The sequence below is a fragment of the Pongo pygmaeus genome, chromosome 18 (genome assembly GCF_028885625.2).
Source record: "Pongo pygmaeus isolate AG05252 chromosome 18, NHGRI_mPonPyg2-v2.0_pri, whole genome shotgun sequence".
NCBI lineage: Eukaryota > Metazoa > Chordata > Mammalia > Primates > Hominidae > Pongo > Pongo pygmaeus.
Window position 1 is genome coordinate 31,279,042 of NC_072391.2, and position 26,876 is coordinate 31,305,917.

At 47.8% G+C, this 26,876-nt stretch overlaps 1 protein-coding gene across 2 annotated transcripts; it reads right to left on the reverse strand.

The window, feature by feature from the left end:
* Positions 1 to 1,568: 1,568 nt before the first annotated feature.
* On the reverse strand, positions 1,569 to 24,854 carry LOC129015829 (eukaryotic translation initiation factor 3 subunit C). 2 transcript variants are annotated; one of them, XM_054454447.2, is made up of 21 exons: positions 24,743 to 24,854; positions 24,474 to 24,604; positions 22,493 to 22,558; positions 22,161 to 22,350; positions 21,819 to 21,944; positions 21,575 to 21,629; positions 21,337 to 21,446; positions 20,829 to 20,956; positions 13,932 to 14,091; positions 13,704 to 13,807; positions 12,798 to 12,939; positions 12,478 to 12,603; positions 12,249 to 12,342; positions 10,507 to 10,697; positions 10,057 to 10,281; positions 4,916 to 5,279; positions 2,434 to 2,593; positions 2,272 to 2,337; positions 2,096 to 2,183; positions 1,832 to 1,994; positions 1,569 to 1,734 (listed from the first exon to the last, which is right to left on the reverse strand). In XM_054454447.2, exons 2-21 carry the CDS (start codon positions 24,572 to 24,574, stop codon positions 1,652 to 1,654), a joined length of 2,742 nt encoding a protein of 913 aa, XP_054310422.1. In that variant the 5' UTR covers positions 24,575 to 24,604; positions 24,743 to 24,854; the 3' UTR covers positions 1,569 to 1,651. The 2 variants fall into 2 exon arrangements, with proteins under 2 accessions (XP_054310422.1, XP_054310423.1); XM_054454448.2 differs by having other exon boundaries at positions 24,694 to 24,843.
* Between the last annotated feature and the right edge of the window lie 2,022 nt (positions 24,855 to 26,876).

Below are 26,876 nucleotides of genomic sequence, written 5' to 3' on the forward strand. Positions count from 1 at the left end.
CATGTCTGGCTAAATTTTAATTTTTTGTGCCCTGCTACTGGCCTCAAGTGATGGTCCTGCCTCGGCCTCCCACAGTGCTGGGATTTCAGGTGTGAGCCACCGCGCCCAGCCCCAGCTGTGAATTTGTTTATAAAAGCCTAGAGCGTTGAAAGTTTTAAGAGACGGCCCAGGTAAGTCTCCAGTGCATCTCCTGCACACGCTCCACACGTGCATTACACTAATCATGCCACTATCTCACTTCTCCAACCCTCTGAGCTTGCACTTTTTTCCTCTGCCTACATCAGTACTTCTCAAATGTGGTAAAGCATCATTTAAAAAAAATTTCCAATCTAGACCGGGCATGGTGGTGCACACCTGTAGTCCCAGCTACTTAGAAGGCTGAGGTGGGAGGATCGCTTGAGACCAGGAGTTTAAGACCAGCCTGGGCAACACAGCAAGATCCCATCTCTTAAAAAAAAAAAAATCCAATCTGTTGTGGACCCATACTTATGTAAAACACAATAAGGCCGGGCACGGTGGCTCACGCCTGTAATCCCAGCACTTTGGGAGGTGGAGGTGGGTGGATCACGAGGTCAGGAGATGGAGACCATCCTGGCTAACATGGTAAAACCCCGTCTCTACTAAAAAAACAAAAAACAAAAAACAAAAATTTAGCCAGGCGTGGTGTTGGGCGCCTGTAGTCTCAGCTACTCGGGAGACTGAGGCAGGAGAATGATGTGAACCCGGGAAGCGGAGCTTGCCGTGAGCCGAGATCGCGCCACTGCACCCCAGCCTGGGCGACAGAGTGAGACTGTCTCAAAAACAAACAAAAAACAACAAACAAACAAAAAACACAATAAACTTAAATGATCAGAAAACAACCACATGCTTAGATATCACAGCAAAGGCCCAGTCTCTCAATGCACCCTCTTACTGATGGCACCTGTCTTATTATGAACAGGTAACAGTGCATCCACACTGGTCTAGACCAGCTCTCCCTTCTCCCTGCCTGGTGAACCCTCAGGGTCCAACCGTCACTACTGTCTCCACTATGTCCTTCCTGATGTTCCACCCCCTGGTCACATCCTCAACACATGACTTTTTTTTTAAGACGGCGTCTCGCTTTGTTGCCCAGGCTGGAGTGCAGTGGTATGATCTTGGCTCACTGCAACCTCCACCTCACGGGTTCAAGCAATTCTCCTGCCTCAGCCTCCCAAGCAGCTGGGTCTACAGGCATGTGCCTCCATGCCCGGCTAATTTTTGTATTTTTAGTAGAGAGGGGGTTTCACTATGTTGGCCAGGCTGGTCTGAAACTCCCGACCTTGTGATCTGCCCACCTGGGCCTCCTAAAGTGCTGGGATTACAGGCGTGAGCCACTGCGCCTGGCCTTTTAAAACACCCATTATAACTTATGTTATTACAATTTTCTGTTAAATGTCAAAAAGCAGCAGGCTCTTTGAGGTCAGGAACGTGTTCAATTCACCTCTTCATCTGAGCCTTGTGTCTATCATGTGGTAGCAGCTCAGAAATATAATCAGCAAATGAATGGGCTCAACACACCTTTGTGGCAACAAGCAATCAACCAGAACAACTTTAAATAGACCTTTAATGACTGAGGTGTGGTTTAGGACTTCAAGGTTGGATGGTCTAGGCGTGAGACAGAGTGGAGAGCTCAGTAGGCCGTCTGAGACTGCTGCTGGCGGTAGCCACCGCGGCGCATGTAGCCCTCGTTTTTGCGATAGCCGTCCTTCTGGTCTGCAGGAGAGAGATGAGAAGGAAGGGCAGGGAATGCCAGGGGAGAGGCGGTGAGGGCACCAGGAGCTGGGCAAGGAGAGAAGCCAGAAGCACTCACCTCGGAAGTAGCCCCCGTAGGTGCCCTGCTTGTGGTCAAACACCCGTTCGTTGTTCTCCACCAGGCTGCCCAGCTTCTCGGCCAGCTGTAGAGCCAGGTTCTGCTGGGCAGTGGGCTCAGTGCGGTGCATCACCACTGTCTGTGTCGGCTGGTCCAGGGAGGCCTGACAGGCGCAAGGCAGAGGAGGGGACACGACACAGATCAGGCCCCTCTGCTCCAATCCCTCCATGGCTCCACCTGCCCACTTCCCACCCCGGCCCCTACCATCAGCTCCTCATTAATGATCATTTTGCTGATGATGGAGTGCACAGTGGGCAGATCCAGCTCAAACATGTCTGACAGCGTCTCCATGCTGGGGAGAAAGAAGGCAGAGGGCAGGGGCAGTCAGGACCCTTGCCCACAAGGCTGGGGCCCTTCTGTGTCCCCAGGGTCCCACCTACCTGATGGAGTCATAGACACTGCTGTAGGTGAAGAGGTAGGTCCTCAGTGACTCTTCCTGGATCTTCCTGCGGGAAGAGGGGAGAGAAGGGACAACAGGGCCTCAGGGAAGGGGATCAGCCAGTCTCTTCTTCCCCGACCCATCATGGCCTCCATCTGCTCACCTAACCAGCATGGTGCGGACTTTGTCAGCCTCGGGGAAAAGGTCCCACACTTTCCCATTCATCTTCTCATTGATGATAAAACTGTGACAGGTCTTCCAGTCACCCATCTTCATGGCCTTGGAGGCAGCGACCACATGTTCCCTCATGGACTCAGGGGGACCTGAAAGGGTGGGAATGAGGCAGGGCCTAGGGAACTTGGGACAAGGACTTCTGCCCCATTAGCACTCTTTAAGGGGAACAGAGGCTGGAGGAGCAAACCATACTAGAGACTCTCCCCACCTCTCCACCAAACAGCCATGCAGTCGCCCAAGCCACTCCATCTGCGCAAATGTACTTAGGTTTGAACTCAATTAGTCCATAGATGCACTTCAGGGGACTGCTGAAACCCTCGAAAATGTTGACAAATTGTGCGTGTGTCCTCATGTACATCTTCCTAGGAAAAAGGCCCACGGCTTTCATCAGATTCTTGTAAGCTTCCTTGACCTAAAAACACCTCTTCCAGCCAGGCGTGGTGGCTCACGCCTGTAATAATCCCAGCACTTTGGGAGGCCAAGGCAGGCGGATCATCTGAGGTCAGGAGTTGGAGACCAGCCTGGCCAGCATGGCGAAACCTCGTCTCTACTAAAAATACAAAAATTAGCCAGGCATGGTGGCACACACCTGTAATCCCAACTACTCGGGAGGCTGAGGCAGGAAAATTGCTTGAACCCGGGAGGCAGAATTTGCAGTGAGCTGAGATCTTGCCACTGCATTCCAGCCTGGGCTACAGAGCGAGACTCTGTCTCAAAAAACAAAATAAAACCACCTCTTCCAGCTCAACTGGAACGGAATTTACCAAGCCTTCCTCACTCACATCACCTTCATGAATGGTGCCATGCCCATGCATCAATTACACTGTTGCCAGCTTATTATTCTTCCAAGCAGCTCACTTCTTTTCCTTAAGAAACTTAGCCCCAGTAAAAATTATCTCTAAAATCACAGGTTTTATGTATTAATTATGAACTCAGGCCCCCAAATACAATCCTAAGACAAGCCAGGAAGGTAAGACATGGTATGCCGTAGTAACTGGAATTCAGGGTAGACAAAGTGCAAAACTTCTATGGCTAGAAATGGGTGGCAGACAGTGAAACACAAACACGCAGACTCCAGAGCAAGAACAGCAAGCTCAATGCGAATGGGGATCAGGCCCAAATGGAACCATAGGAACAGGGCTAAGTGTAAGAGTGTAAGGAGAGGCACACAGCCCTCCTGGATGAACCTCCATTTTAACCATATTAACACCTGCAAAAGGCAAAGTTGGTCCAGGCGCGGTGGCTCACGCCTGTAATCCCAGCACTTTGGGAAGCCGAGGTGGGCGGGCCACCTGAGGTCAGGAATTCGAGACCAGCCTGGCCAACATGAAGAAACCCCATCTCTACTAAAAATACAAAAAATTAGCCGGATATGGTGGCGGGAGCCTGTAGTCTCAGCTACTCGAGAGGCTGAGGCAGCAGAATCGCTTGAACCCAGGAGGCGGAGGTTGCAGTGAGCTGAGATTGCACCACTGCACTCCAGCCTGGGCAACAGTGAGGCTCCGTCTCAAAAAAAAAAAAAAAAAAAAGAAAGAAAGAAAGAAAGAAAAAGGCAAGTTTAGGGGCTCAAATAATATCTTTCTATAGGCCGAACAACAGTGCAGGGCTGATGGAAACTGGCTTTCAGAACCACTGTAGGGAGAAATTGAGAGGCAGGGACTGTGGAGAAGGAGACAGCACCTTCCCATCGCTGCTACTTCAGCTCCGGCCAAGGCTAGCTCTGCAGGAAGGCAGGGCCAGGAGTGACAGATTGCCAATATTCTAAGACATGAAAATTCTGATTTTCATGGGAAATTTCCCCACAAAGTAAATCTCACTACATAAGCCAAACAAAATGTGCCTAAGGGAACCTGCCCTTTAGCCCAAACATATACATGACGAGGAGAGGACAAATCTGTAGGGGGATGTGGCTGTGGACACTGGGCTCAGCTCACTCGTCAAGCCCTCCTGTGGGCCAACGTCACAGGAAGGGCGCAGCTCAATTCCTTTCTAGTGAGTCACCATCACTGCAACCCTGCAGGATCTGTCTTTCAAAAGGGGCCAAAGGAATCAATGTTAGTTTCTTGAACGATAAGGCTCTATGATAGTTGGTTTGGCTGGAATATAATGTATGTAAAGGGAAAGAAAGGTCAGAGGTACACATGAGCTGCACTAAACTCGGGCAAGTCACTTAACTTCTCTGTGCCTCAGTTTCTCCACTGGGAAAAAGGGTATTACTAGTACCTACAGCATAGGGCTATTACTAATGCAGATTAAATAATTATTTGTAAAACACTTAGGACAGTGCCAGGCAGAGGAGGTGTCATTAAATCAGATGGAGTCGAGTGGTGGGAGAGTTACTCCCTTCTCTTAATCCTCATGTGTAATCAGGGAGCGACGCAGCCTACTGAACCCTGGAGCTCCACACTCACCCAGCAGGGGCTGTCGCTCGCCCACACGCAGCTGGTGGTGGAACTGCTTGCTGATCATGCGTCGACGGGCATCGCTCTCATGGGCGGCCATGTAGGGGATCTCCAGGAGCATGGCAGACACCAGGTAGACACACTCCAGCAGCTCCAGGTTGATGTGCAGGTGGAAGGGGACCTGACGGCGCCGCTCCACCTTCTCCTGCTCCTGGTTGCGCTCCTGCAGGCTGCGCAGCAGCAGGCCCTGGCCCAGAAGCTCCTTGGCTCGGCCACTCGACTGGATGTCCAGCAGGGCATTGTGTGCGTCCTTGGTCAGGCCTTGGCGGAAGGCACAGATGCCCAGCTGCACCATGGTGCGGTTGTAAAGGATCTGGGGGCAAAGGGTAATAATGCACTCAGAGATGACAGCTGCAAGACAAGTCTTCATTTATTCCATAACTAAGCCAGGTGGGGTTGCTCAGCACTTTGGGAGGCTAAGGTGGGAGGATCACTTGAGCCCAGGGGTTCAAGATGGGCCTCAGCAACATGGAGATACCCCATCACTAAAGATAAAAAACCAAAACAAAACTAAACAAATCTACTTCAAGTGCCTACTATGTGCTGAGCACCAGGCTGGAGAGGGAGAACAAAACAGACAAGTCCCCACTCTGCATGGAGCTTATGTCTAGGGGTGTGGTGTGGTGGGCACGAGAGCTGCACTACGAGGATGGTGACTCATGCTGAGAAGAAAAATAAAGCAGAGGACGGAGTCAGGAAGGCAGTCTGCGCAGTGGTGGAGGCTCAAATGTTCATATAACTACAGAAGGCCTCATTGGGAAAGAATGTTTGAATAAAGACCTAAAGAGAGAGCAAGTCATGCAGGCATCTGGGGAAAGAATATCCTATAAAAAGGAAAAGTAAACGCAGTGATCCTGTGGAAGAACCGGGCCAGGTATATTCAAGAAACAAGGGGCGCGACACAGCTAGGCCTGGGAAAAGATGCCACCACAAGCTTGGGGATGGGCAAGCACCAGACATTTTTTATGAGTTTTTTTTTGTTTTTTTTTTTTTTTTGGAGACGGAGTCTCGCTCTGTCACCCAGGCTGGAGTGCAGCGGCACGATCTCGGCTCACTGCAAGCTCTGCCTCCCGGGATCACGCCATTCTCCTGCCTCAGCCTCTCCGAGTAGCTGGGACTACAGGTGCCCACCACCATGCCCGGCTAATTTTTTGTATTTTTAGTAGAGATGGGGTTTCACCGTGTTAGCCAGGATGGTCTCGATCTCCTGACCTCGTGATCCGCCCGCCTCGGCCTCCCAAAGTGCTGAGATTACAAGCGTGAGCCACTGTGCCTGGCCTTTTTATGAGTTTTAAGACAAGAAACCATGGGAAGGTTTTGAGCAAACAGGTGATATGATCTGACATAACTGAACACGGTTAATCTGTATTATGAACAGAACCAAGGGACTAAAGGGACACAAAGGTAGATGATGGTGGCTTAGAGCAGAGGGTACAAGCAGAAGTGACAGAAATGTTCTCATAATGGACTGTGAACAGGAATGGCTGGGGAATCAGATACAGTATATGAGGGAAGAGTTCGAATCAAGAATGACTCCAAGGTTTCTGGTCTAAGCAACCGGGAAGAGGGACTTGGCACTAATTAAGATGGGAGATGGCAAGTGGTACAAATCTTGGGGGAAAAGGCTAAGTGTAGTCATAACAACAAAAATGTGGAGATCAATACCAGTCACAAGCTTACATGCAAAAAGCCTTAAAAATGTTAGCAACAGAATCCAGCAATATATAATATAAAAGAGACAATATACATGACCGAACTGGATATACTTCAGGAATAAAAGATTAGTATAAAAATGTAATGAACTCGGCTGGGCACGGTGGCTCATGCCTATAATCCCAGCACTTTGGGAGGCCGAGGTGGGTGGATCGTGGGGTCAGGAGTTCGAGAGCAGCCTGCCCAACATGGTGAAACCCCGTGTCTACTAAAAATACAAAAGTTAGCCGGGTGGTGGTGATGTGCACCTGTAATCCAAGCTACTAGAGAGGCTGAGGTAGGAGAATTGCTTGAGCCTGGGAGGCGGAGATTGCAGTGAGCCGAGATTGCGCCACTGCACTCCAGCTTGGGTGACAAGAGTGACACCCTTTTTCAAAAAACAAAAATAACACAATAATGAACTCATAGTTATTCATTATATGAATAGAATGAAGGAGAAGTAACCGGGTATTTCTTTTCTCTTTGAGACAGTCTTGCTCTGTTGCCCAGGCTGGAGTGCAGTGGCGTGATCATGGCTCCTGCAGCCTCGACCTCCTGAGCTCAAGCAATCCTCCTACCTCAGCCTCCTGAGTAGGTGGGACTACAGGCGTGCACCACTATGCCTGGCTAATTTCTTTTTTTTTTTTTTTTTTTTTGAGACAGAGTCTCGCTGTGTCCCCCAGGTTGGAGTGCAGTGGCGCGATCTCAGCTCACTGCAAGCTCCGCCTCCCAGGTTCTCGCCATTCTCCTGCCTCAGCCTCCCGAGTAGCTGGGACTACAGGCGCCTGCCACCACGCCCGGCTAATTTTTTATATTTTTAGTAGAAACGGGGTTTCACTGTGTTAGCCAAGATGGTCTCGATCTCCTGACCTCGTGATCTGCCAGTCTCGGCCTCCCAAAGTGCTAGGATTACAGGCGTGAGCCACCGTGCCCAGCCTGCCTGGCTAATTTCTGTATTTTTTGTAGAGACAGGGTTTTGCTATGTTGCACAGCAATGAAGATAGTATGGGACTTGCATAAGGACAGACAAAAAGATAAATGAATGGGACAGAAGAGAATGACCTGAAAAACACCTACTCTTATAGGTAATGTGGTTTTTCATATTGTTTTCCACAAAGACATCAAAGCAATACAATAGGCGAAAGGAAGTCTTTTCTACAAATGATGCTAGAACAACTAGGTATCCACAAAGAGGAAAAAGAAACCCTGATCCCAACCTCACCAGATGCAAAAATCAAACCAAGAGCAACTATAAGACTAAATGTAAAAGCTAACACCCATAGCAACTTACAAAAAAAAAGAGAGAAATTTAAAAAATCTTCATGAATTTCAGTTAGGCAAAGGTTTTTTAGACAGGATCCAGAAAATAATTACTATAAAAGAAAAAACTGGGCTGGGCGCAGTGGCTCATGCCTGTAATCCCTGCACTTTGGGAGGGTGAGGCGGGCGGGTCACGAGGTCAAGAGATCGAGACCATCCTGGCCAACACGGATACTAAAAAATAAAAAAATTAGCTGGGCATGGTGGTGGGCGCCTGTAGTCCCAGCTACTCAGGAGGCTCAGGCAGGAGAATCGCCTGAATCTGGGAAGCAGAGGTTGTAGTGAGTCAAGATCGCGCCACTGCACTCCAGCCTGGTGACAGAGCGAGACTCCGTCTTAAAAAAAAAAAAAAAAAAAATTCTGACATAGGACTAATTATCCAGGACAGATAAAGCACTCCTACAACTCAATAAAATGAACAATCCAATTGTTTTAAATGGGCAAGAACTGACTAGGTATTTCTTATTTCATGAAAGATAAATGGCCAATAAACATAAAAAAGTAAAAAAGTAGCCAATATCAATAGTCACCAGGGAAATGCAAACTAACACCACAATGAGATACCATTAGACAACCAACTAAAATTTAAAAGACCTTTGAGTGGCTGGGTGCGGTGGCTCATGCCTGTAATCCCAGCACTTTGGGAGGCTGAGGTGGGTAGGTCACCCGAGATTCAAGACCAGCCTGGCCAACATAGTGAAATCTTGTCTCTATTAAATATACAAAAATTAGCCTGATGTGGTGGCATGTGCCTGTAATCCCAGCTACATGGGATTGTGAGGCAGGAGAATGGCTTGAACCTGGGAGAAGGAGGTTGTAGTGAGCCAAGATTGCACCACTGCACTCCAGCCTGGGCAACAGAGCGAGACTCTGTCTCAAAACAAACAAACAAACACACACACACACAAAAGCTAAAAGATCGTTGAGACCAGCCTGGGCAACATAGTGAGACCCTGTCTCTACAAAAAAATAAGAAATTAGCCAGGCATGGTGGCACATGCCTGTAGTCCCAGCTACTATGGAGGCTGAGGTGGGAGGATCACTTGAACCTGGGAATTTGAGGCTACTGTGGGCCATGATCATGCCACTACACTCAGTCTAGGTGACAGTGCAAGACCCTGCCTCAAAAAACAAAAACAAAAAAAAGTTTAAAAGACCAATACGACCGCCAGCATGATGGCTCACTCCTGTAATCTCAGCACTTTGGGAGACTGAGGCAGGCAGATCACTTGAGGTCAGGAGTTTGAGACCAGCCTGGCCAACATGGTGAAACCCTATCTCTACTAAATTACAAAAATTAGCCGGAAGTGGTGGCGGGCACCTGTAATCCCAGCTACTCGGGAGGCTGAGGTAGGAGAATCGCTTGATCCTGGGAGGTGGCAGTTGCAGTGAGCCGAGATTGTACCACTGCACTCCAGCCTTGGCGACAGAGCAAGACTCCCTCTCAAAAAAAGACCAACACAACCAAAAGTTGACAAGGAACTCCCAAACACTAGCAGGAGTGTAAAATGGTATAACCACTTTTGAGTTTCTTACAAGAATGTTCACAGCAGCTTCATACATCAGAGCCAAAAACTGGAAATAAACTGGGTGTCCGCCAAGAGGAAAACAGATACAGTGATACGTTCATACCATGGAATAAAAACACAAACAGGAGGGCTGTTTAAAAACCAGCATTACCCCCAGACAGCTTCACCAGGTGCTCTACACATAAACATTTCCTAGTTGCCGCAAATAGACTTTTACATGATCTACACTTCCAGACACAGCTTTTTTTTTTTTTTTTTTTTTTGAACAGTCTTGCTCTATTACTCAGGCTGGAGTGCAGTGGCACAACCTCGGCTCACTGGAACCTCTGCCTCTTGGGCTCAAGCACTACCAAGCCTGGATAATTTTTTTTTTTTGACACGAAATTATGTGTTTACATGCAGGAGGACTGCAGGATGCTGGCAACTGGGAAAGACCAAGTGTCTACTTAAATTTGCACTGGCCAGACAGGTGGCTGTTCTGGTTAAGCCAGTTTGCCAAGAGGCCAGGGGCCTGGCAACTCCTTCACCTCCAAGGCCTCCCCATCCTACCTGCACTGGCGGGTCTGCATGCTGAATGTTGTCCTGCAAGTGGCTCATGAGCATGAGGTCGCGGGCCTGGTACCAGCGGGAGTGCAGAGCATGGTGGTAGATGTGGCAGAGGATGGCGCATGTGCGGATCCGGTCTGTGCGGTCCTTGGCGTAGATGTACTTGCACAGTCTCTCCATCAACACGGCCGAGTCCTCGCCCTCATTTTCTGCCTGGTCTTGCTCAGACTGGGGAGGAAGGGAGGTTATTTGCAAAGGAGATCCAGCTTTAAAAGGCACAGGCTCTAGCAACCAAAGATGAGACTCTATCCAGTCTCATTCTAATACCTCAGTTTCCCTCCCTGCTCCACCTGCAGAAGTCTACAGAGTAACAGATTTGCTGTCAAGTCCTGACAGAAGTGGAGGACAGGTGGACACACCCATTCCCCTCTGCCATGACTGCCACGTGCTCACCTTTGAGGAGCCCTCAGGTGGGGTCAGCTGCCGCTGATGGGCCTTGTAATCAAACTTGTAGTAGGTGTGCAGGATGCGCAGCAGGTAGATGCGGCAGACCTCCTCGGTAGTGCCCTTCTCCTCCAGGTAGCGCTGCACACGCTCGATGATGGCACACACCTGGGCCTCATCCTTCAAATGCTCCACGTACTCTGGCAGGGAGAGCACCCACCCTCGTCTCAGCTGGGCAGCCAGGCTTTCCCATCTGTCCCCACTCATTCCAATCAACCCATCCCTCTTCTGCACCCGTCAGAAAAGTCTAGTTAGTGTGCCCCAGAAAGGCCATCTCCCACTCCCAGGACCCAGAACCTTCCCGTCCCACAGCTTAGGAAAAAAATCCCAACTGCCAACCTCTGCCAATAAGGGTCTGCCAGGCCTGGCCCTTGCCTGGTCTCCCACGATTCTCCCTCTGCCTTCCTGTGCTGGAGTCACACTGGCTTTTTCATTCCTGGAACATCAGGCTCGCTCTCTGCTCCTCCTGTCAGGCACTGTCTTCAGCTGATTCTTCCCCTAACTCCTCCTCATTGGATCTCACCTCAGGTGGTCCCTACTTAAGGGTGCTTTCTCCAGCTGTTAGCTACAGCAGCCACCCCTCCAGCCACTTTTTTACCACAAGGCCCTAGTTTAACTCTGAACTTTATATCATCTAGAATTATTATTATTATTTTTGAGACGGAGTTTCACTCTTTCGCCCAGGCTGGAGTGCAGTGGTGTGATCTCAGCTCATTGCAACCTCTGCCCCGCCGGGTTCAAGGGATTCTCCTGCACCCTTGCCTGGCTAATTTTTGTATTTTGAGTACAGCCGGGGTTTTGCCGTGTTGGCCAGGCTGGTCTCAAACTCCTGACCTCAGGTGATCCACCTGCCTCAGCCTCCCAAAGTGCTAGGATTACAGGCGTGAGCCACTGCACCTGGCCCAGAATTATCTTAATATCATACTATTTTTTTTTTTTTTTTGAGATGGAGTCTTGCTCTGTCGCCCAAGCTGGAGTGCAGGGGTGCGATCTCGGCTCACTGCAAGTTCCACCTCCCAGGTTCATGCCATTCTCCTGCCTCAGCCTCCCGAGTAGCTGGGACTATAGGGGCCCAGCACCACGCCTAATTTTTTTTTTTTTTTGTATTTCTAGTAGAGATGGGGTTTCACCGTGTTAGCCAGGATGGTCTCGATCTCCTGACCTCGTGATCCGCCTGCTTCGACCTCCCAAAGAGCTAGGATTACAGAAGTGAGCCACCACGCCCGGCCATATCTTAACTACTATTATTTGTCAAACTGCCTTTCTCCATCCAGCACAAAGGTAAGCTTTTGGCTGCCTTGTTAATCACTACACCCTTGACTTGATGGGCACATTCACACTTTTACTGAGTAAACTATGCTGCACTTTCACACCCCAATGCCTCTCATCCAAGCTAAACAAGAGAAGTGAATAGATGCCTTACCCCAAACGTTCTCAAAGTATAGCCCTGAGACCAGCAACCTGGGAGCAGGCTAGAGGTGCAGGTTCTCAGGCCCCACACAGACCTACGGAATCAGAAACGATGGGACTGGGAGCCAGCATCTCAACAGGCCCTTCTGTGTGAATGCTGGGTAAGTCGAAAGGCTGGCTTTTCAAGCACTCTGACTTAGTATAATCCTTACAAAGCTCTAAACCTAGTAATATTCCCCAAAATTTTCCTCTCAGCAAAGCCCACGTTTGCTCAGGCTCACCTTGGGAGTGAGGGTCAGTATTTTGCATTATTTTGGTAAATTCTTCATCCATTCGTTCCACCAGAGTTAGGATGCAGCCACGGACACGCAGTGGCTGAAAAGGAAGGTGAAGGAGGAGTCAACAAATTAACCCAGATCTCAGTCTCAAACCTCAATCCTCGGGTCCCACTGAGCCTTCCCAAAACATAAAATACACACCTCCAGTTATCCTGCCAACTCCTCCCTTTACCTGGTCAGCGTTGTGCAGGTTCTCACTCTCTTCCAGAATATTCTCTCCAACAAAAATGTTAGGATTTGCAAACAGGATATCCATCAGCTCATTGATGCAGTCCAGGCACTTCCCCCACATCTCTGGCTGCCAAGATTTCAGGCCACAGCAGAGTCAGAGGTGTGAAGGTAGAGTAAGCGGATGCCTCCCCCTTCAGCAGGAATCGTGGGGCCTTCCACCACCAAGACTGCCTCCATAGCCCCTGAGTCTTAAGACGTTAGGTACCTTCTTCCCCCAACCCACCAGCTATGCCCTGAGATGAGCCTCTTCACTGCTCTCACCTTCATGTAGGTTGCCAGGTTGGGGTTGTAGTCATAGAGAGAGGCGATGATATTGAACTTGATCTTGACAATGACGCCCTCTCCCAGGTTGTTTTCCGCTGCAATCTGAACCAGCAGTTGCAGCAGCTCAATCTGGGCAGCACTAGAGGGCCAGAGAGCTGGGTGAGGCTTTGGAGACAAATCACAAAGTCTCTCCCAGGATGCCCTCTTCAGATAACACACCCTCCACATCACCCATATCCCTGCTTCTCCTTTATAAATTCCAAACAGAAGCAACGATAATCCCAACCATCCTGGAATGCTGTGAAATGCTTCACACCTACCACCATCCTCTGTTACCTAATAACTAAAGAAGGTAAACACTCTTTTACTTTTTTAATCTTAAAAAAAAAAAAAAAAAGGCCAGGTGTGGTAGCTCATGCCTGTAATCCCAGCACTTTGGGAGGCTGAGCCAGGCGGATCACTTGAAGCCAGGAGCTTGAGACATGGTGAAACACTGTCTCTACTAAAAGTACAAAATCAGCCAGGGATGGTGGCGGGTGCCTGTAATCCCAGCTACTCAGGAGGCTGAGGCAGGAGAATCGCTTGAACCCGGAAGGCAAAAACGTTGCAGTGAGCCGAGATCGCGCCAGTGCACTCCAGCCTGGGCAACAACGAGACTCCTTCTCAAAAAAAAAAAAAAAAGAGGAGAACATTATCTCATTGTGTAGATGGGAAAACAGACCCAAAACGTTAAGTGATTGGTTTTAAGTCACAAGAAGAGTAAACAGCAGATAATGGACTGGGATGCCCCAAGCATACCATTCCCTCTACTATAGCCACACATAGACCCTCCCAACAATCCCTTCCCCCAACCTCCACTCTCTGCCACCCTGCAATCCCACTGCCCAGGCCCACGAATCTTACCGATCAGTTCCCTTCTTGCCTCGTGCCTGTAGGATCTCATTCAGTTTCTTGATAACAACAGCATGGGTGATCTCCGTTCCCTTGGCAAACATTTTTGGCTTCTCCTGTATCAGTACATATCCCGTCATGTGCATGCCAGCGGGAACCTGTCCTTGCCTTTTCCCCACAAGGGGACCTTTATGCCCTCCCAAACTGTTCCCCAATTCATTTTACCTCTGAAACCCTCACCTTAACCAAGGGCACTCCGCCCCGGACCCTTTCCCACTCCCCGCCTTCATTGTCCTCCTCCTCCTCATCCAGGCGCTTGGATTTCCTGTCGTGCTTCTTCTTAGCTTTGTCCTCCCGTTTCTTCTCGGCTGCCTTCTTGTCCTCATCTGTGGTGGGTGCCCTGCCGACAGACATGGGAGAAGATGACAGATCAGCCCCTCCCCACCTCTGAGGCTTCTTCCTCCCATCAACTTCCTCTTTTCCTCCGACAGCTCCTGGGTCCAAGTTATGCTCTACAACAATGACCTAGAGGGCACAGTTAACCATAACCATCTCTAATAAGACAGAGTACTAACCAGGCCACTGTAGACATATTAATAGAAACAACCTGTCAGCTAGGCATGGTAGATCGCTTGACGTCAGGAATCCAAGACCAGCCTGGGCAACATGGTGGAACCCCATCTCTACTAAAAGTACAAAAATTAGCTGGGCATGGTGGTGCACACCTGCAGGAGGCTGAGGCACGAGAATCACTTGAACTTGGGAGGCAGAGAAGGCTGCAGTGAGCCACAATCATGCCACTGCACTTAAGCCGGGGTGACAGAGCAAGACTCAGTCTCCCAAAAAAAAAAAACAAAAAAAAACCAACCTGTCACTTTGCTCCAAAGCTAACATCTACAGTTTTCCAAAGAATCCACAAACAACTTATTTTCTTTGATACCAGCTGCTTTCTCCAGACTGACCACAACTAATCAATGAATCAGTTTCCCCAAATTTATAAAAACATTTTGTTTTTCTTTTTCACTATTCCTAAACTGTTTTATCCCTTTCTCCCCTCTCTTGACAACCGATTAATCTAAATTCTGAATTTTAAAAAAATGTTCACTACAAAAAAGGTCCCCACAAAACAGAAAAAGATCACCAGCTACCTTGAAATGGTCTTAGGCTACTGGATGTTGCCTGAAACCATCTCCAGACTTGCGTATGTATTTATGTAACAAAATACAAACTAAATGGCAAAGACAAATTACTTCAAACTTTGCACAGATACTGAAGAATAAATCTTTCCAGAAAGACTCAACATTTTTCAAACCTCATATGTAATTATCATAATCTACCATTTGAACATTTATAAATAAATTTCATTTTCACTGCTTAAAAGGTTTGAATGTGTTTTTGGAATAGTCTATAAGTTTACCAGTTAAATAAGTCTTCCCTTGCCAGAACACCAATGCCATAACTCTCAACAAAAGTGTATAGACTGGCCAAGCACAGTGGCTCAAGCCTGTAATCCCAGCACTTTGGGAGGCCGAGGTGGGCGTACTGCTTGAGCCCAGGAGTTTGAGACCAGTCTGGGTGACAAGGTAAAAAGCCCATCTCTATTAAAAACAAAAACAAAAACAACAACAACAACAAAAGCTTATGGATCTTTCCCCCGTACCACTGCAAGACTCTAATGATGACTCACTTTATAGGTAAAATCCTTTGCAAATATGCAAAGTATGTTCATTAAACTAAAACCTCTTGGTCCAAACCATCTGTATAGCTCTGAGATCAGAAGAGCTAAAGCTATTTTTAAAAATGAATGCTTCAAAAGAACTTAAACTTCCTTGGCTAAAGTATTACTTCTAGCACTAAAGATAGTATGATACACACCTCAAAAGGGAAATGTACTATTGTACGAAATTCTAACTGAAAGACCTAAGACTTGGCTTGACCTCTCCTATGACAGATTATACTCTGGTATATTCATATCTTGTTAGAAATTATCAGATAACAAATGTTTATATCCTCAGCTATATCATCAACAGATAAAAGCAACATTTCTAAACGAGTATTACCTCTACTTAATACATAGTTAAGAGACTAAAAAGTCATTATTGAGAGACACCAATGGAAGTCAGGCCTAACTACACTGCAAAGGACCACACCATTTTCCCATGCCTTCCCAACCACAACTACTGATGGAAAGCCCTAGATGTATACCCTTGCTTAGGATCCTAACTTGGACATTCAGTCTCACTAGAGATCCTGGGGTTCACTTAGAAAACAAAAACAAAAACAAAAAAATGCTTCCAGAATCAGGTAACTCTTAGAAGCAGACAGCAGCTCTGTAAGAGTTCACAGGTCGCTGGGCACAGTGGCTCACGCCTGTAATCCCAGCACTTTGGGAAGCCAAGGCAGGCAATCACGAGATAAGGAGATTGAGACCATCCTGGCTAACATGGCGAAACCCCGTCTCTACTAAAAATACAAAAAATTAGCCAGGCGTGGTGGCACGTGCCTGTAATTCCAGCTACTTGGGAGGCTGAGGAGAACTGCTTGAACCAGGGAGGCGGAGGTTGCAGTGAGCTGAGATTGCGCCACTGCACTCCAGCCTGGGCAACAGAGCAAGACTCCATCTAAAAAAAAAAAAAAAAGAAAAAAAGAAAAAGAGTTGACAGGTCAATCATGACATCAGGTATAGATGAACTTCCCCCTAATACCTTCAGATCACCATAAGACAACAGACGGCCTTATCCCACATCAAAGAGACTGAAGCTCATGAGAATAAACCCACTCCTTTACAAGCTTGTTTTGACCAAAAGATGAAGGTTGAGAAATGCTGATGAGGGAAAGGGTATATTTAGACTGGCTGAATCTGGAGTTGCTGAAAACCCTTACTGGCAGAGGGCCTATCGTGTTTTCTAGAGCATCCACCAACCCTGGATGGCATACTCAAGGAGAGTTAATATCAGAGTTTACACAGAAAAATGGGCAAACAGAATCCATTGTTCTGTAGTTTTGCCCTCTCTCCTTGTTCCTCTTTCTCCTATATAAATCCTGCTTTTGCTCAGTTGGAAATTAATCTGAAAATCTGTCTCCCTTGTTATACAGGTGAAATCGTGTCTGTGAATTATTCTTCTACACTACAAAGTCACAAACTCTCAACGTCAAAAAGCTTCTGACACTTGAAATTCTAACTTTATTTTCTCAAGAGTTTTCCTCAGAACATTGATTCAACTAATTTTAGATTTTTTTGATTAGGTATACAAGTCAGTTTACAGGTTAACAAAAAAAAATTTGGCTGGGTGCGGTGGCTCATGCCTGTAATTCCAGCACTTTGGGAGGCTGAGGTGGGCCGGTCACGAGGTCAGGAGATCGAGACCATCCTGGCTAACACAGTGAAACCCCATCTCTACTAAAAATACAAAAAAATTTAGCCGGGCATGGTGGCGGGTGCCTGTAGTCCCAGCTACTCAGGAGGCTGAGGCAGGAGAAGGGTGTGAACTCGGGAGGCGGAGCTTGCAGTGAGCCGAGATCGCGCCACTGCACTCTAGCCTGGGCAACAGGCTAGTGTCTCAAAAAAAAAAAAAAAAAAAAAAAAAAATTCAAGGATAACCTCTAAAAGCATAGCATGTAACTCCCAAACCAGCAGAGAAAAACAAAATGAATAATAAGAAAATATATATAACTAGAAATGGGGGAAAAAAAAAAAAGAGGATGAGAAAATACATGTAGGCTAGGTGTGGTGACTCATGCCTGTAATCCCAGTACTCTGGGAGGCTGAGGCGAGCAAATCATCTGAGGTCAGGAGTTCGAGACCAGCCTGGTCAACATGGTGAAACCTCGTCTCTACTAAAAATATAAAAATTAGCTGGGCGTGGTGGTGCTCACGTGTAGTCCCAACTACCAGGAGGCTGAGGTTGCAGTGGGCCACGATTGCACCACTGCATTCCAGCCGGGGCAACACAGTGAGACTCCTTCTCAAAAACAAAAACAAACAAATAAAAGAAAAATAAAATACAGGTTGAATATCCCTTATCTGAAATGCTTAGAACCAGAAGTGTTTCAAATTTCAAATATTTGCATATATATATAATGAGGTATCTTGGGAAGGGCTCCAAGTCTAACTATGAAATTTGTGTGTTTCATCTACACCTTATACAAACCGCCTGATGGCAATTTTACACAGTATTTTAAATAATTTTGTGCATGAAACAAAGTTTTGACTGCAACCTGTCACACGAGGTCAGATGTAGAATTTTCCACTTATGGCGCTCCAAAAGTTTCAGACTTTGGAATTAGAGATGCCCAATCTTTAGAAGACAGAATGAATTTCAAAATAATTATGATGAAAGAAACTACCCCCTCCAAGTTATATACCATTGATTACATTTACATAAAATTCTAGAAAATGCTCACTTACCTAGTGACAGAAAGCAAATCAGTGGTTGCCCAGGGATAGGGTGAGGAAACTGAGGCAGGGGAGAAGTATTACAAAGGGGAAGGTGGAAATGTTTAGGTGTGAAATTTTTAGGATATTATGTTTTGATTGTGGTGACTTCTATGGGTCTAAATATATGTCACAACTTATTAAATTTAACTTTAAGGCCGGGTGCGGTGGCTCATGCCTGTAATCCCAGCACTTAGTGGGAGGCCGAGGCAGGTGGATCACGAGGTGGGTGGATCACGAGGTCAGGAGATCGAGACCATCCTGGCCAGGCTGGTCTCAAACTCCTGCCCTTGTGATTTGCCTGCCTTCGCCTCCCAAAGTGCTGGGATTACAGGCGTGAGCCACCACGCCCAGCCAAGAAACACTCTTAATCATACAGCATGGCAGAGTTAAAAATAAAAGGACAGGAAACGTCCTTTTCATAAACGTCCTTTATCAGGTAGAGGGAAGCTCCCTTCTATTCCTAGCTTCAGTCTTTTATCAAGAAAGAATATTAGGATTTTTTTCAAATGCTTTTTTTTGCATCTGCTGAGATGACTCTATGGCTTTTGTCTGTTATTCTATTGATATAGTATATTAGTTGATTTTCATATTAAAACATCCTTCTATTATTGGGATAAATCCTACTTGGTTATTACACTTTTTTAAAAAACTTTTTGGGAGATGAGCCCACCCATCCTCCATCCCCCTACAGGCAAGGAGGGGGTGCTCCCATATAATCCTTATTGTATGTTGCTGTGTTTGGTTTTCTACTATGTTGTTAAGGACTTTTGCGTCTGTATTTATAAAAGTATAGCTTTATAGTCTTATAGTTTTTTTTTGTTTTGTTTTGTTTTCTAAGACAGAGTCTTGCTCTGTCACCCAGGCTGGAGTGCAGTGGCACGATCTCGGCTCACTGCAACCTCTGCCTCCCAGTTCAAGCGATTCTCCTGCCTCAGCTTTCCGAGTAGCTGGGACTACAGGAGCCTGCCACCATGTCTGGCTAATTTTTTGTATTTTTACTAGAGACTGGGTTTCACTGTGTTAGCCAGGATGGTCTCGATCTCCTGACCTCATGATCCGCCCGCCTTGGCCTCCCAAAGTGCTGGGATTACAGGCGTGAGCCACCATGCCCAGCCTTGATGTCTTAAGTTTAATTTTAGGCCCCACTTGCTCCCTCAGACAGGAGCCTTTGTGCAACACACATGTGTAGTGCACATCACACACCAAAGTCCACACAATGGGAGACTTCAATACACAATTATTCAAAGACAAAAATGCAAAGTACAGTAGATATAAAAGATCTGAACCAATAGCAACACTGATAGTTCTGTAAGATGTCAACAGGTTAAAAAAATGAGTTTCATGATCAAGCAAGTTTTTGAGATGGTTAATAAAACAAAGTTAGGCATATTTATTCTCATGGAACTTTCCAGAGGTGGTTGTAAACCCTCCAAGAAGGCATGTGATAGACAATGCGGCCCAGACCTTGACCAGTGTTCCCTGAAGCACTGGACAAAAAAAGCCTTCTCAACAAAATGCCCACCAAGTAAGTTGTTCAGCCTGTCCAGACCTCTAGAGGGCTGGAAACTCACTACCTCCCTAAAGCAGCACGACCACAACTTTTAAACACAGGAAAGCAACCTCGAGAGCAATAATCTTCCCATTAAAAGGGTACTATTTGTCTGGGTGCAGTGGCTCACGCCTATAACCCCAGCACTTTGGGAGGCTGAGGCGGGAGGATCGCTTAAGCCCAGGAGTTCGAGATCAGCTTGGGGAACATGGTGAAATCTTGTCTGTATTAAAAACACAAGAATTAGCCAGGTGTACTGCAGTGTACCTGTAGTCTCAGCTACCCAGGAGCCTGAGGTGGGAAGATCACCTGAGCCCAAGAGGTTGTGGTTGCAGTGAGCCAAGATTGCTTCACTGCACTCCAGCCTGGGAAGAGCGAGACCCTGTCTCAAAAGAGCACTATTTATCTGTAGTTTGCGCAAACTGGCTAAAAAAAAATAAATAAAAGCACTATTTTTAGTGAGCTTGAGATTTCAATCCCGTGGGATACAAAGGAGCAGGTATCACTTTTATTTCAAAGGGAGAAACTGAGACTTAAGGTCAAGTAACTTACACAATGTTGTACAGCTGATAAAGGCTGGGAGACAGACTCCACACTGGGATCCTCCCCTATTCTGACTGTCCCAGTAAAGGTCATGAACACTTGTGGCAATCTGTACGCTGTATGTGTACTAAGAAGTTATCAGGAAGGGTAACACAGTAGCAACGCACACTGAGGGCTCACCACACGTCAGTCCTAGATGAACTACTTTCTTACATCACATCTCCCTGTATTCCTGCAGCTATTCTGGAAGGGAGGGTTCTCTGCCTTATTTTACAGATGAGAAAACTGAAGATTAGACAGGTTAAGTAGTTTGTCCAATGTCACACAGGTATCGGGTGCCAAAGTGAGATTTGCACCCAATCCACACGCAGTGAGTAAGGCTGTGGGTAAATATATGGACTCTGGAGCCTTCAATTCTCATCTTTAGGACACATTAGCTTTGTGACTTTAGCCAACTAATATACTTGACTCTCTGATCCTACTGTAAAATGCTAACAGTTGGCTTCTCCAACCTAAAAGGACTCCATGGAAGAATCAATAACCTTCCAGACAATTAAAGGCTTTCCACCAGTTCCAGTGTAACCCTAGGTCCCACTACCTTCCTTACTTTTTAAGAAATCTTGAGGCCAGCGCGGTTTGTTTCCCTTCTTCCTCCTCTGAGTCGGAATCGGAAGATGTGGAACCTGTGTCCCAGTCTTCATCATCTTCGGAATCTTCTGAGTCCTCATCTTCATCCTTAGAGGGAAGAAAAGAGGATCAGCAAGAAGAAGATAGGGAGATTGACTGGTGTCTCCTCCTTACTAATGCCATGTTCGAGATTTATTTTCATGAGTAGAACAAGAGTGGCTACTCATGGAATCGATACCACGGGCTGGGACTCACCATCAAGTCCCAGAGTGATGCTGCAATTTGGCCGCAGGAACACACACAGCTTCCCCTGGCAGAGCTGGGCCCAGATCCCTGTTTGCCCACTGCTCTGATGTAAGAGGAAGCTTGTTCTCAACTCCACTAAATTCCACCCCTCCCAACCCTAGGGGTTTGAGTCTTGTCTTTTTCCCCCAGGGACTCAGGAACTACCTCTGGCAGGAAATCACCCATCTAACTCTGGCTCTTACATCCATCTTTTTGAGGAACTTGCGACTCTCCCCAGAAGGAGCTTCTGATTTCTTCTTCAAGAAAGTTGCAGCACTGACTCCGTCCTCATCCTCATCCTCATCTGAAGAGCCTAGTGGTAACGGAGGGAGAAAAAGATCCTGAATGTTGAAAAGCCAGACTGGAGGGCAGCCAAGAAACCAGGCCAAGAGCAGCACTAACTCTGGACTTCCTATTTGCAACAAAGGTTCTTTTGCTCACCTTCTGAATCCTCCTCATTTTTCTCAGCATCTTCATCCGCAGACTGCTCGGGGTTCTGGACAGAGAGGGAAGTGAGAGAACCACCATGGATGCTCTCCAGCCATCCACCCACCCCACCCCTCCACCCCAGACAGTTCTATCATCTTCCCACTCCAGTCACACCTCCCACTAGCAATTCCATCTTTGGGTCTCAGACACGGGGTCACTGTTCCCAGTTCAGTAAGTGTGCCTCTAGCCTCCCCACCTGCTTGTAGCTTGTGATATGGGACTCGAAATCACGGTTGTATTTTCGGATCTTCTGGCGCAAGGTGCTCAGAGCCTTGGCATTGTTCTTGTTCATCTTCTTCTTCCCTTCCTTATCTTCCCAAAGCTAAAAGGAAGAAGAGGAAAGAAACAGAACAGTGATTTGAAACTCAGATTTCCTAAACTCCAGGCTTCTTCTCCACTTTTGAGTCTTGCTATTGGAACACCGCTGGTACTACTTATTAACTACATCTGTTAGCTTATTTTTAAAAGATCCTATACATCCCACCACTAAAAGTACAAAACCATGAATAAGTGGTGGTAATAAATATAGGCATCACACCTCATTAAGATAGTCCTCTAGGTCAGCCAGGATGCGGATATAGAACCGGGGGACACCTTCTTTGTCCACAATGCTTTTGGCCTTCCCATATGCTTTTCCCAGGAGCTCAAACTCTTCCAGGCACTTGGTGACATCACGAATCTTCATGGCATTACGGATGGTCCGGATAAGGTTGGTCAGCTCCTCAAACCTGGGTTGGGAGCCCAGTACCACATTGAACATGCCCACCGAGGAAAAACTCACCACTGCTCCCAGAGACTCCCATCACCCAGCCTCCCCACAGCTTCATTGCTCCCAGAGACTCCCATCACCCAGCCTCGCCATGGCTTCACCTCTTGTCCTTGGCACTGCGGACAACTCTCTTGGTATCTTCTTCATCCTCGCTCAGCAACAATGGCCTGTTTGGAAGGAACAGAGGCCATTAACCTCCTTTCCCAGTCTTTCCAAGAGATCCCTATTTCCCTACTCAGGACAGGTAGAACTAAGTAATCCAGGCCATCCACACCACACCCATCCTCTTTTTGACTCCTCCTCAGGGCCACTTCATATACAACTCAATCTTTTAAGTGTACATTAAGTAATGCCTTTCGCTCAGTGTTATAGCAACACAAAGATGACATTCACTATCCTCTCAAAAACAAATGAAAGTGCTAATTTACTATGTAACTAATGACACAGAGACACAAGTCACCACAGAAGTAATAAAAAAAAAAAAAAAAGAGGTAGAGAAAAATGATACTTGAGCTATAAGGAACAGAAAAGGCTTCAGGGAGGTGGTACCTAAACTAGATCTTAGCAACATTTCCCAAAGTATGAGAGGCCAGCAGCAAGGAGAAAGTCTCAATGGCATTAACACCTCCACTGCTAGTATTTTTCTATAATAGTAAGACCACACCACAGGCTCACAGTCAGCGACAGTATCTCTATTCTTTTTGTTTGTTAAGAGATAAGGCCTCACTATGTTGCCCAGGCGGCCTCCAACTCCTGAGTTTCAAGGGATCCTCCCACTTCAGCCTCCAGAGTAGTTGGGACTACACACATGCACCATCTTGCCTGCCTCTTTTCCCTTTTCATTATTTTTTGGATTACTTTGGGGGTGTTTTTTGAGGTGGAGTTTTGCTTTTATTGCCCAGGCTGGAGTGCAATGGCATAATCTCGGCTCACCGCGACCTCCGCCTCCAAGGTTCAAGAGATTCTCCTGCCTCAGCCTCCTAAGTTGCTGGGGTTACAGGCACGTGCCACCACACCTGGCTAATTTTTGTATTTTTAGTAGAGATGGGGTTTCACCTTATTGTCCAGGCTGGTCTCAAACTCTTGATCTCAAGTAATCAGCCTCCCAAAGTGCTGGGATTACGAGCTTGAGCCACCTGCCCAGCCTGGATTATTTGGTATTTTATGGCAAACAACATTGGTTTCCACCTGTGAAAGTGATACGAAATCACATGCATATTGGCATATACATGTGCAATACATACTTTTAAAGCAGTAGCACAAACATGTGGCAGATGTTTAAGAAACACCATTCCAGCGGGGCACAGTGGCTCATTCCCGTAACCCCAACACTTTAGAATGCCGGATGGGAGGTTCACTTGAGCCCAGGAGTTCAGAACCAGCCTAAGCAACACAGTGAGACACCTTCTCTACTAAAAATTAAAAACAATTAGCCCGCCGCGATGGCGTGCACCTGTAGTCCCATCTACTTGAGAGGCTGAGGTGGGAGGATCGCTTGAGATCTGAAGGTCGAGGCTGCAGTGAGCTATGACCCCTCAAAAAAAGAAAAAAAAAGGAAAAAGAAAAACCATCTATTGTTTCAAAGGGTTAAAAAAAAATTAATGTACAGAAATGGGGGATGGATATTTACGTAGAGGTGAACAGGCATATAAAATGTTTAAACACCTGCGTACACAGCAGGTGGCCAGACTTCAGAGTCACATCAGGGGGCTCCCAGATACCAATCAAGCATTTTGCATTTCCTTCTGTGAGCAGTAAGAAGTCACTAAGGACTTCTTGGCGGTAAGATGAGAGGAGACAGGTAGAGGCTGTAGACTTAAGGCCAGTTAGGAAGCTGATGCAACAGATCTGGCCTGGGAAACCTCTGTGATTCTATCCCTTGTGCCTGGTGGGTGGCCTCCCGCTATCACAGCCCTCTAAGGCTGTCTCTCTCCAACACCGCTCCGATCCTGCAAACTCTGGTCATTATCCAAACCCGCTCCCCCTGCCCTCACCTCCCTCCCCTCCCATGTGCACTGCGTTCCACAGCCTGCCTAACCCCGCACTCCCAGAATGGTCACAGCCACAGCCCCCGAAACTCACTGTTTGCCATAGTTGCCTCCGACAGGTTTGGTGACGAGCTCCTCCCCGGACAGGGACGACTCGGACTCGCTGTCCGAACCGGTGGTGAAAAACCGCGACATGGCGACGGCGCGGAGGTGCTACGGCCGGACCTGCGGGGAAGCCAAGGCGTCACCGGCAACGCGAAGAGGCCTGAGCCAACACCTCCCGACGCCCGACCCCTCACCGGCCCCACCCGGACCTCGACCTGGGTCTCCCACCACGAAGCACGAGGCCCAAAAAATACCAACCAGCTGAGCCCGCGAGTCACACTGCAGGCCCGTGACAGCGGAAACGCCGAGAGAGAAGGCGGGTCCTCGCGTCACTTCCGGGAAGCGCCGACTAACTACACCGGGAGACTACAACTCCCAGTGGCCTTCGCGCCATAAGGGGGCGGGGACAAGCCTGAGGGAACTGGGCGCTGAGACCTTGGCTGCGGGCGTCGGGAATCCTATCGCGCGTTCGTGTCGGGATTTAAAACACGAAGATCGGCGGGGCGCAGTGGCTCACGCGTGTAATTACAGCATTAATAGGCATTAATAGTATAGAAGTAGATAATCCTGCCGGGTGCGGTGGCTCACTCACGCCTGTAATCCTAGCGCTTTGGGAGACCGAGGCAGGCGGATTACCCGAGGTCGGGAGTTCGAGACCAGCCTGACCAATATGGAGAAACCCCATCTCTACTAAAAATACAAAATTAGCCAGGCGTTGTTGTGCATGCCTGTAAGCCAAGCTACTCGGGAGGCTGAGGCAGGAGAATCGCTTGAACCCGGGAGGCGGAGGTTGTGGTGAGCCGAGATCGAGCCATTGGACTCCAGCCTGGACAACAAGAGTGAAACTCCATCTCAAAAAAAAAAAATAAATAAAGTAGACAATGCTAGCCAGGCACAGTGGCTCACTCCTGTAATTCCAACACTCTGGGAGGCTGAGGTGGGCGGATCACCTGAGGTCAGGAGTTCGAGACCAGCCTGGTCAATATGGCAAAACCCTGTGTCTACTAAAAAATATGAAAATTAGCTGGGCACGGTGTCACCTGCCTGTAATCCCAGCTATGTGGGAGGATGAGGCTGGAGAATCACTTGAACCCAGGAGGAAGAGATTGCAGTGAGCAGAGATCACACCACTGCACTCCAGCCTGGGTGACAGAGCAAGACTCTGTCTCAAAAAAAAAAAAAAAAAAGTAGACGATGCTAGATCTTGCATGTCTTTATAGGCCTGTGGTTTGGAGCCGCCATTGGCAGAGGTTTTAGTACAAGGACTGTGTTACATTTTTCAAGGTGGTTTTGATATGGGAGCGGGACAGGGAAGTGCTGGGAAGGGAAGAGCATGGTCCCTGGCTAGAGCTTCACCTCAGCGCCTGTGCCCATTGACCTAGGTGAGGATAGGCATTTCTGTTTTTGTGCCCAAAGGTTGCATTTCCCAAGACCACCATGGCCCGCCACGCCCCCATCCTGTGCCTATAAAAATCCCAAGACCCGGCCGGATGTAGTGGCTCTTGCCTGTAATCCCAGCACTTTGGGAGGCCCAGGCGGGCAAATCACCTGAGGTCAAAAATTAGCTGGGTGTGGTGGCACATGCCTGTAATCCCAGCTACTTGGGAGGCTGAGGCACGAGAATCGCTTGAATCCAGGAGGCAGAGGTTGCAGTGAGCCAAGATTGCGCCCCTGGACTCCAGCCTGGTGACAGAGCGAGACTCTGTCTCAAAAAAAAACAAGGCTGGGCGCGGTGGCTCATGCCTATAATCCCAGCACTTTGGAAGGCTGAGGTGGGTGGATTACCTGAGGTCAGGAGATAGAGATCAGCCTGGCCAAGATGGTGAAACCCCATCTCTACTAAAAGTACAAAAAATTAGCTGGGCGTGGTGGCAGGCGCCTGTAATCCCAGCTACTTGGGAGGCTGAGGCAGATAATTGATTGAATCCAGGAGGCAGGGGTTGCAGTGAGCCGAGATTGCGCCACTGCACTCCAGCCTGGTGTACAGAGCAAGACTTTGTCTCAAATACACACACACACACACACACACACACCCCAAGACCCTAGCGGGCACCCACACAAGCAGCTGGACAGCATAAAAGCACACTGACAGGTATGGGCAGGCCAGCAGGCCATCCACCAGCCGAATGATGTGGAGTTTGGCCAGAAGGTGGGAGGAGAGCTGCTGAGTGGCCCGACCCCAGGGGAATACCACCTTCCCACTCCATCTTCCTCTGGCTCCCCCATCTGCTGAGAGCTACTTCCACTCAATAAAACCTTGCACTCATTCTCCAAGCCTACGCGTGATCCGATTCTTCTGGTACACCAAGGCAAGAAGCCTGGCATACAGAAAGCCGTCTGTCCTCCCGGTAAGGCAGGGGGTCTAACTGAGCTCACTAACACAAGCTGCCTA

Bases quoted from the DNA above. Each gene is read 5' to 3' on its own strand.
- LOC129015829 (XM_054454447.2), bottom strand. From the start codon at position 24,574: ATGTCGCGGTTTTTCACCACCGGTTCGGACAGCGAGTCCGAGTCGTCC. The intron at 10,282-10,506 runs GTGAGCACGTGG...CTTCCTCCCCAG, and splicing joins CACCTGAGGGCTCCTCAAAG to TCTGAGCAAGACCAGGCAGA. The intron at 1,735-1,831 runs GTGAGTGCTTCT...TCTCTCCTGCAG, and splicing joins CTACGGGGGCTACTTCCGAG to ACCAGAAGGACGGCTATCGC.